General features: G+C 42.3%; 1 protein-coding gene across 1 annotated transcript in view; it reads left to right on the top strand.

Annotated features, from left to right (window-relative positions):
• Positions 1 to 1,817: 1,817 nt before the first annotated feature.
• The window catches only part of MORC3 (MORC family CW-type zinc finger 3), a 62,052-nt gene continuing 53,184 nt past the window's right edge, over positions 1,818 to 10,685 (top strand). Inside the window, exon 1 of the mRNA XM_037831698.1 lies at positions 1,818 to 1,905. Coding sequence (XP_037687626.1) covers positions 1,867 to 1,905 — 39 coding nt within the window. The 5' untranslated portion in view covers positions 1,818 to 1,866. The remainder of the gene's footprint in view (positions 1,906 to 10,685) is intronic.

The raw sequence follows: 10,685 nt of genomic DNA, 5'->3' as shown, positions 1-10,685 counted from the left end.
GGTAAAGAAGGAGAAGGTAGGAGGAAAAGAGGGTAGAAAGCTTACAACGAAGCTCAATGTGGCCACATCTTCCCTTAGTTCTTAAAGAATAGCTAGCATGAAACCTATATAGACAACGTTGTTTCTTTTGAAAAAGCAAGAACATATGCCCAGTAACTAACTGAACTCAAAACAGCTAAGCCGAAGAAAACTGAACACAATTTTGCTTTCCCTCCTACCGTCTATAGAGCACAGTGTGTTGGGGCTACAAGGGGGAGAAGACAAAGTAAGGAGCCTGGGATGGAAGGTATTAAAATGTTAAACTAAACTTTGAAATTAAAATTACAAGTAAGTTCACTCTAATTATTATTCTTGTTATTTTTGTGTGTGTGCTAATGAAGGTGTCAGGGATTGATTTGAGTGATGAATGTACCACTATGTAATGGTACTGTAAACAATCGAAAGTACGATTTGTTTTGTATGACTGAGTGGTATGTGAATATATCTCAATAAAATGAAGATTAAAAAAAAATTACAAATAAGTTGGATTTAGGGTTAGGTCAATAAGACATGATTCATGATGAACCAAGTTTTTTAGGACTGGTCTGCACTTTCGGTAGATTTTCAACATCTTAATGTAACTAAAACACGTTTCCACTAGATTCATCAGGATAACCCCACTGAAGCACTTTTGGAATAAGATGATAAAAGTATATAAGTAATTAGCAATACACTGCTCTTATAGGTTGGGTCCTCTCTTCCTCCTTTCCTTTCTGCCTCCTTCCATCCTTCCCGCCTCCCTTGAGAGTTACCTTTTGGTAATCTCTGGAAAAAAGCATGAAACACAAACCCCTCAAAGTGTGGGCTAATGGGGGAGCCACGGAGGGAACGGGAAGAAATCTCTACCCAAATGCAGCAGCTGAGATTGAGGCTGGTTCATCTTTGTTCTTTAGAATTGAGGAATTGGATTGCGAAGGGGAGAAAAAAACTTGCCTATGAAATATTCCACCTGCAGGTGATTTTTCAGGGAATCCCCCGAGTTATGAAAAGTTCAAGTTAAAAAACAAAGGAAAAAAAATCAACCTATTATACTTTTTTTTTAATGACTGAACTACTATAAATCCATAAGCTACGGTGCAGACACGGTGCTTCTGAAGTGTCTGACCCCTCCCCGCCAGGCGCGGGCTGCATCAAGGAGAGGGTGGGCTCCCCACCTCTGCCCGGGCATTAGGGGACAGAATGGGCCATCACCGCTGAGGGAACACTGCCGGCACGTTTGCATCCTTTACCTCTGCTGTGTTCGACAGCCCTTGACTTTTTCATTTGTACATCCTACTCAATTAACCTAATGTCGGGCTCAAAGTCCACGAAGGAACGAAAAGCCTCATTTTATCAGCATGAACGTTGATAACGTTCAGGGTAAATCCAAACAATTAATTACAAATTCATTCCCGTCCTTATTTGGTTAACAAGGTTGGAAATCACAGTGACGGGGTGGACATGGGATGGCTGTTTTCAGCGGAATTCACGTCCAGTCAGGACAAACGCCTCGAGTGGGCCGTCATCGCACCCCGCGCCAGGGTTCAAACTCCAGACGCTCGGGTCTCAGGTCCCGTTAAAACATGCGGGCGGGAACTTCACGCACGCGCCCCACCCGCGCTGGGGTCAGCGCTCCGAGCCCAGCTCTCCCGCGCTCTGGCCCAGCGCTTTCACCAGCGTCGCACTTCACTTTACCCCCCCTCCAGACTCCGCTTCACCTCGAGGCGGAAGTGAGGGGGCGTGGCCCGCCCCGGAAGTGGGCGGGGCTCCGCGGGCCCCACCGTCGCCTCGGCCGCCTCCCAGTCGGGCTGCGGCAGAGGCCGGTGCTGGCTTTGTAACTGGCTCAAGATGGCTGCGCAGGCACCCGGCGGGATCCGCCTCAGCGCGGTGAGCAGCCGCGAGGGGTGGAGCGGGCCGTGTCCCAGGAGGGCGGGCAGGCGGGCAAGCGAGGGGGGGCCGCCAATGGGCGGTGGCGACTCTTTGGCTCGACGCGGCGGGCTGGGGCCGGAGAGGGGTCCGCCATCTCGCTCCCGTCGGCGGAGCGCCTCGGCCGAGCGGACCGCGGCGCCGGCAGCTCGGCGGCGGGCAGGGCCGAACCGGGGCGGCCCGGGCGAGGCCGCATTCCGTTTCCTCTGGGTTCGGTTTCTGTTTTGCCCTCGCGGATTCGGGGCGGGCCGTGGCCTCGGTCCCGCCTCCCGGTTCTTCCTCGCTGCCTCGCAGCTGTCGTCGGAGAGTGAGGCCTCGGTGGCCGCCCCTTCTGCCCCTCGACCCGCGGGGCCCCTGACCTTCGCCTGCGTGCTAAGCGAGGGAGCGACAGGCTGGGGCCAACAAATATCGGCGGTCTTGACCTCCTGGCAGCGGGTCGGGGGCTTGGGAGCCGGCCGCGGGATGGACCCAGCGGGGACGAGTCTTCCCAGTGTGTTTAAATTCCTGCCACTTCTCCCCGGGTTGAAGCCCTCAGAGTAAAATCGCTAGATCACTGAGCTCTCTAGTTTCCCTTTCGTCGCGTCAGTTTAAGGGCGTTTCGAGTTTGGGTAAATCTTTCCGCATTTCATGTCTCCGCAAGATTAAATCGTAGGGAGCGGTCACACAATATGACTCTTAAAGCTGCACGTCTTAGAATGTGGGGGTGGCTTTGTCAACCGATTATCCTGGAAAAGTTTTATTCTGTGTTAGAGTGGTTGGTGTTCTTATGCAAAAATCGACCTTCTGGCTTGAGGATACTGACTCTTGCCTAAGAATGGCTACTTTTCGAATGGTAATGCCTGCCCAAGGTTACTCCTCACCTTTTAACAACCATTACTTAATGATGCCTTGTTCTGGGACTTTTTTCATTCATTTAGCGTTTAGCACTTAGCCAGATTCTTACCTACACTTGGCATTGACATACTTTGGGTGTGAAATGGCGTCTGGTTTTACTTTGCATTAAAAATTTTTTTTTGTGAAGTTGAGCATTATTCACGCTGTTACTTTTCGGGGTTGTGGGGGGTGTGTCTGGTTATTGGGTCATTCATATATTCGAATATAAAGGTTATTCGTATCCTTTGCCCGTTTGCTCTTGTTTTTCTTTTTCGAGAGGATGGTTCTTTAGTGATCCGTAAGAGGTTTTTTTGTAAACATGTTTTGGACACAGACGCTTTGGTTACATCTAACTGGTTTATTGAATGTGAGATGGTCTTAGGAGTTCTAATAGAGTTAGCAATTTTATTTTTCTTACCACTGGCTTTAAACCTTATTTGTGAATTGTTCTGCCCCCCCCACAGGTGAATGTCTCTGCAGGTCCTAAAACTTTTCCAGTTAGCCTCAGGAATTGCAGGCCTGACCTCCTCGAGTTTAAAATTTCTTATTCAGTGTAAAGCCATGCCCTTTCCTCCCACTCCTCCCAGCTTGTGCCAAATTCAGGCCCAGAAACCTGTAGTAGGGCAAAGGAATGAGTTGGTTTCTTGACTCTTTGTGCACTTTGATTCACCTGTCCTCATCCCCACCCCCAACCTCCTGTTGTTGTCCCTGGCTCTTCAAAGTTGAGGTGAGAAGAGGGAACAGAGGTAAGGGTCAGAAGGGTCTTTGGAGACCAGTGCTGTTGTCAGCTGGCTCTCTGGATGTAGCAGATCCATAGGCTGCGTCTTTGTTTGGTGGGTAATATGGGCTCTTTGGAACCCCACTGCCAGAAATTCCCAGCTGCAGCTTCTGGTGCAGCCTAGATAGTTCACCAGTCTCTTGCCTTAAGACAGGGGTTGGCAAACTGTAGCCCATAGGCAAGGTCTGGCCTGCTGCCTGTTTTTGAATTGCCCACAAACAAAGAATGATTTTTACATTTTTAAACAGTTGGGTTAAAAATCAGAATATTTCGTGACATTTGAAAATTATGTGAAATATGAATTTCAGTTTTCTTAAATGAAGCTTTATTAGAACACAGCCATCCTTGTTTGCATATGGCTCTCAACTTGCATTAGGAGAGAATCTGAAAATTAATGAGCTTATGCATTTATCAAAAGCTTTAGATCTTATAGCACAAACAATAAACCTTAATGTACATATACATCTTAAGCAATCATTTAGGAGGTTGGGGGATCCCAGGATGGAATGCAGACTGTGACAAAAAAGCTTTTTTTTTAAAAAAAAAATTCAGTTTTATTGAGATATATTCACGTATCATACAGTCATCCCTGGTGTACAATCAACTGTTCACAGTACCGTCATATAGTTGTGCATTCGTCACCCCAGTTTATTTTTTGAACATTTTCCTTATACCAGAAAAAGTAAAAATAAGAATAAAAAATAAAAGTAAAAAGAACACCCAAATCATCCCCCCAACTCATCCTATTTTTCGTTTAGTTTTTGTCCCCATTTTTCTACTCATCCATCCATGCTCTGGATAAAGGGATTGTGATCCACAAGGCTTTGTGACAAAAGCTTCTGAATTTTTGCTCTGTATTTCTAAATAATATGCTTATACCATTTTTTGTTGCTTTTCCAGAAATCCTACTTGGAATATAAGGATTTAGCTGACACACACACACACACACACACACACACACACTTTTCACCTCATGCCATCCTTCCATCCTTCCACTGATTATCTCACCTTTTCTTGTTGTTGTTGAATTACTATGTTTTTTTATTACTCTTACCAATACTGATTTACAGATGAACCAACCAGTATACTATGACATTTTCTCTCATATAGCTTTTTGTTCTTCTTGAAGTTAATATTGATTTGCTTTTTGTTTGCCTGTTTGCTTAGTTTCTCTCTGTACCTATCGCTATTTCGTCCATACTTTCAGAGACCTGAGAAATCTTCTCTAGATGTGTTCACATATACCCAGTATCTTGTCAGTTCGTTGGTTCAGTTGAGATTTGGGGACTTCTCTTTGCAATTTTTGTGGAAATTTCCTTCCCCTTTTTGTGTGTCTCTGTCCCACATATTCCTCTTTTTGGGTTTTCTCCTTTAGCAAGCACTGTATCTTAGTAACCTGGAGCATGGGTTCCAGAGCCAACCTGCCCAGGTTCAAATTCTAACTGATAAATTGACTGCATGACCTTGGGCAAGTTACTTAACATCTTTGTGCCCAGATTTCCAATCTGAAGATGCAAGTAATTAATCTTACCCACTTCACAGGGTTGTTCTAAAAATTAAACAAGCAAATACATAAAAGGGTGTGCTATAAGCACTCGATAAATATTTGCTATTTTCATTATTATGGGTGATGGAGCACATCCTTCAATAGTAGCTTCCTGAGAAAAAGGTACATGGGCAAAACATTTTTTTTATGTCATTTCTTAAAAATGTTTATGCTACACTTTCTCTTTCTTGACTTATAATTTGCTCGGTTTATAATTCTGGCTTGGAAATGGTTTTCTCTGAGAATTTTGAAGGTCTGCTCCATTGTTTAATAGACTGTATTCTGTGAATTGAGCACTTAGCCTCACCTGGGCCTCAAGCTTTCAGACCAGGAACATTTTCTTACTTATGTGACAATTTCTTCCCTCCATTTTTCTGTTATCTTTTGTCTCCTATTTTCCTTTCTTTTGTTTTTTTTTTTTTTCTTTCTGGGAGATTTTCTCAACTTTGTCTCCTACCTTGCACTTACCATATTTTTTATTGTTAAGAATACTGTTATTCTGTGATGGTTTTTTGTAAAGCCTTGGATGAGATACTCGTTCTTATTGCTAGGTATGTTAATCATAGCATTTCTGAAATTTTCTTTTGCTTGCTTCATTGTCGATTTTCTTTATGTTCCTTTTTATTTCTCTTGTTTTTGGCTTGTAATTTTGGATGTTTTCAAATGTATAGAGATTGTTAATTTTCTGCTCACATTTCCAAATGAGACTTAAAGCTGACTACAGGATTTTCATACATGAGTAATGCTAGTCCTTTGGTGTTGAAGTTGGGTGATCAGAGAGGAAGGAGCCAGTCATTGGAGGGGGGGGCACCCCAAATATGTCATTCTCTGTAGATCTTCAAGAATGGAATTGTTAGACCATAAAATACGTATGTTTAAAAGAACTAAAACATTCTAAAAACTTTTATTGAGGTGAAATCCACATAAAGTAAAATTAACCATTTTGAAGTGAGCAGTTCTTTGGTATTGAGTGCATTCATTGTTGTGCAGCCACCACCTCTGTAAAATAGTTCCAAAATGTTTTCATAACCCCAAAAGGAAACCCCATACACATTAAGCAGTTACTCCCTGTTCAATTTGCTAATGCTGCAGGAATGCAAAACACCAAAAATGGATCGGCTTTTATAAAGGGGGTTTATTTGGTTACACAGTTACAGTCTTAAGGCCATAGAGTGTCCAAGGTAACACATCAGCAATCGGGTACCTTCACTGGAGGATGGCCAATGGCGTCCGGAAAACCTCCGTTAGCTGGAAAGGCATGTGGCTGGCCTCTGCTCCAAAGTTTCTGGGTTCAAATGGCTTTCTCTCAGGATATTCCTCTCTAGGCTGCAGTTCCAGAAAAATGTCACTCTTAGTTGCTCTTGGGGCATTTTTCCTGTCTTAGCTTCTCCAGAGCAAAAATCTGCTTTCAACGACCGTCTTCAAACTGTTTCTCATCTGCAGCTCCTTTCTCAGCTCCTGGGCGTTCTTCAGTGTCCCTCTTGGCTGTAGCTCCTCTTCAAAATGTCACTCTCAGCTGCACTTCAAAATGTCACTCACAGCTGCACTGAGTTCCTTCTGTTTGTCAGCTCATTTATATGGCTCCAGTGATTTAACTTAGACCCACCCTGAGGGGGTGGGGTAACACTCCATGGAAATTATCTAATCAGAGTCATCACCCACAGTTGGGTGGGGCGCATTTCCACGGAAACATTCAAAGAGTTACAATCTAATTAACACTGATAGGTCTGCCTACACAAGATTACATCAAAGATAATGGCGTTTGGGGGGACATAATACATTCAAACTGGCACACTCCCCATTTGCCCAGCCCCTGGCAACCACCATTCTGTGTTCTGTTTCTATAGATTTACTTATTCTGTATATTTCGTATAGATGGAATTATATCATGTGACCTTTTGTGTCTGTCTTATGTAGAATAATTTTTCTAGGTTTTTCCTCATTGTTAGCATGTGTCAGCACTTCATTCTTTTTTATTGCTGAATAATTATGCATTGTAGTATCACAGTTTGTTTACCTGTTCATCTGTTGATGGACTTGGGGCTGTTTCCATCTTTTGGCTATTGTTAATAGTGCTGCCATGAAAAGTTGTGTATTTGTTTGAGTACCTGTTTTCATTTTTTTGAGGTATATATACGAAAGAGTGGAATTGTTGGGTTATATGGTAGTTCCTGTGTTTAAATTTTTGAGGAACCACCAAACCATTTTCCACAGAACCATTTTACATTCCCTCCAGCAGTGTATGCATGGGGTTTTAATTTTCCACATCCTTGCCAACATTTTTTTTTTAATTGTAACCATCCTAGTGTGTGTGAAGTGGTGCCTCATTTTGATTTGCATTTCCCTAATGATAACTAAAACATTTTTTTGAAGTGGTTTTTTTTTTTTTTAATATGAGAAAAACAAAACAAGATGCTTCTAGAAGGACCAGACAGCGTTGTAAAGGAACCAAGTAGAACTTTTAGAAATCACAGTCACTTTTCCAGGGAGGAATTCAACATCTAGTCTCCTGCCAAGGAATGTATAATCCTGGCTGCTAGCTCCTCTGGAGGCTTGACAGGGGAAGGAGGTTAGGCTTATCAAATTGTTCAGTTAGTTGACTAGCTTTTTTTTTTTTTTTTTTTCCTAATTCTGTTTTTTTTTTTTTTTCCCCCATTTTTATTGAGATTGTTCAGATACCATACAATTATCCAAAGATCCAAAGTATACAATCACTTGCCACTGGGTACCCTCATACAGCTGTGCATCCATCACCACACTTAATTTTTGTTCAATTTTTAGAAACTTTTCATTACTCCAGACAAGAAATAAAGTGAAAGATGAAAAAAGAAAAAAAGAAAAGGAAACTCCAATCCTCCCCTATCCCTAACCAACCCCCCTCAATTGTTGACTTGTAGTATTGGTATAGTACATTTGTTACTGTTTATGAAAAACTGTTGAAATACTACTAACTGTAGTATATAGTTTGCAATAGGTATATATTTCCTCCCTATATGCCCCTCTGTTATTAACTTCTAGTTGTATTGTCATACATTTGTTCTGGTTCATGGAAGCGATTTCTAGTATTTGTACAGTTAATCCTGGACATTGCCCACCATAGGATTCAGTTTTATACATTCCCATCTTTTGACCTCCAACTTTCCTTCTGGTGACATATATGACTCTGAGCTTCCCCTTTCCACCTCATTCATACACCATTCGGCCCTGTTAGTTATTCTCACATCTTGCTACCGACACCCCTGTTCATTTCCAAACATTTAAGTTCATCCTAGTTGAACATTCTGCTCATACTAAGTAAGTGCTCCCCATTCTTAAGCCTCGTCCTATATCTTGGTACCCTATATTTCATGTCTATGAGTTTACATATTATAATTAGTTCCTATCAGTGAGACCCTGCAATAATTGTCCTTATGTGTCTGGCTTATTTCGCTCAGTATATTGCCCTCGAAGTTTTGTAATCACCCTTTTTTTTTTTTTTTAATATGGTTTTGTTCACTCACCATACATTCTATCTTAAGTAAATAATCAGTGGTTCTCTGTATGGTCATATATTTATGTGTTCACCACCTTCACCACTATCTACATAAGGGCATCTACATTTCTTCCACAAGGCAGGAGGGAGAGTCAAAGACGGTAGAGAGGCAAAAGAAAGAGGGAAAAAAAATGACAGCTAGGAAGCAGCAAAAGGAAAAATAACCTTAAATCAAAGTAGAGTAAAGAATCAGACAATACCACCAATGTCAAGTGTCTAACTTGCCTCCCCTATCCCCCCCCATCTGCATTTACCTTGGTATATCACCTTTGTTACATTAAAGGAAGCATAATACAGTGATTCTGTTAGTTACAGTCTCTAGTTCATGTGGATTGCATCCCTCCCCCAATCCCCATTTTTAACACCTTGTAAGGTTGACATTTGCTTGTTCTCCCTCGTAAAAGAACATATTTGTACATTTTATCACAATTGTTGAATACTCTTGATTTCACCAAGTTACACAATCCCAGTCTTTATCTTTCCTCCTTTCTTCTGGTGTCTCACATGCTCCCCACCTTCCTCTCTCAACCGTATTCATAGTTATCTTTGTTCAGTGTACTTACATTGTTGTGCTACCATCTCCCAAAATTGTGTTCCAAACCACGCACTCCTGTCTTCTATCACCCTGTAGTGCTCCCTTTAGTATTTCCCGTAGGGCGGGTGTCTTGTTCACAAAGTCTCTCATTGTCTGTCTGTCAGAAAATATTTTGAGCTCTCCTTTATATTTGAAGGACAGCTTTGCTGGATATAGGATTCTTGGTTGGTGGTTTTTCTTTTTCAGTGTCTTAAATATATCACACCACTTCCTTCTTGCCTCCATGGTTTCTGCTGAGAGATCCGCACATAGTCTTATTAAGCTTCCTTTGTATGTAATGGATTGCTTTTCTCTTGCTGCTTTCAGGAATCTCTCTTTGTCTTTGACATTTGATAATCTGATTATTAAGTGTCTTGGCATAGGCCTATTCATATCTCTTCTGTTTGGAGTACGCTGCACTTCTTGTATCTGTAATTTTATGTCTTTCATAAGAGATGGGAAATTTTCATTAATTATTTCCTCTATTATTGCTTCTTCCCCTTTTCCCTTTTCTTCTCCTTCTGGGACATCAATGATACGTACATTATTGTACTTTGTTTCATCCTTGAGTTCCCGGAGACGTTGCTCATATTTTTTCATTCTTTTCTCCATCTGCTCCTTTGCGTGTAGGCTTTCAGGTGTTTTGTTCTCCAGTTCCTGAGTGTTTTCTTCTGCCTCTTGAGATCTGCTGTTGTATGTTTCCATTGTGTCTTTCATCTCTTGTGTTGTGCCTTTCAGTCCATAGATTCTACTAGTTGTTTTTTTGAACTTTCGATTTCTGCCTTATTTATGCCCAGTGTTAGCTTTACAGCCTCTATCTCTTTTGAAATAGCTTCTCTAAACTTTTTGAATTGATTTAGCATTAGTTGTTTAAATTCCTGTATCTCAGTTGAAGTGTACGTTTGTTCCTTTGACTGGGCCATAAGTTTGTTTTTCTTAGTGTAAGTTGTAATTTTCTGTTGTCTAGGCATGGTTTCCTTGGTTATCCAAATCAGGTTTTCCCAGACCAGAACAGGCTCAGGTCCCAGAGGGAAGAAATATTCAGTATCTGGTTTCCCTGAGGGTGTGTCGTAGAAAATTGCTCCACCCTGTGATGCCTCAGGTCACTGTGCTTTTCTGCCCAGCAGGTGATGCCTGTTAGCCTGTAATTCTTGACTGGTGTGAGGAGGTATGGCCTTGTTCCCCCAGGCTCTGGGGTCTGGTTCTGAATGGGAAGGGCTCCACCCCTTTCCTCTTAGAGAAGATAGACCCCCTCGGGGGAGGTCATCAGCATTTCAATGGTCTCTCTCTGCTTGTGCTGTCTCTGCCCTTCTCTGAGTCATAGCCCTGGAAACTGAAAATGACTGGGGCTTTCTCCACTGAGCTGAAAAAGAAACAGATAGTCCCCTTCAGATCTAGTCCAAGGCGATCCTCTGGCTCTCCGAGGTCAGTCATCACC

Source organism: Choloepus didactylus, chromosome 1 (genome assembly GCF_015220235.1).
Source record: "Choloepus didactylus isolate mChoDid1 chromosome 1, mChoDid1.pri, whole genome shotgun sequence".
NCBI lineage: Eukaryota > Metazoa > Chordata > Mammalia > Pilosa > Megalonychidae > Choloepus > Choloepus didactylus.
The sequence above is the reverse complement of the archived record's forward strand: the minus strand, read 5'-3'. Positions and strand labels throughout refer to the sequence as shown.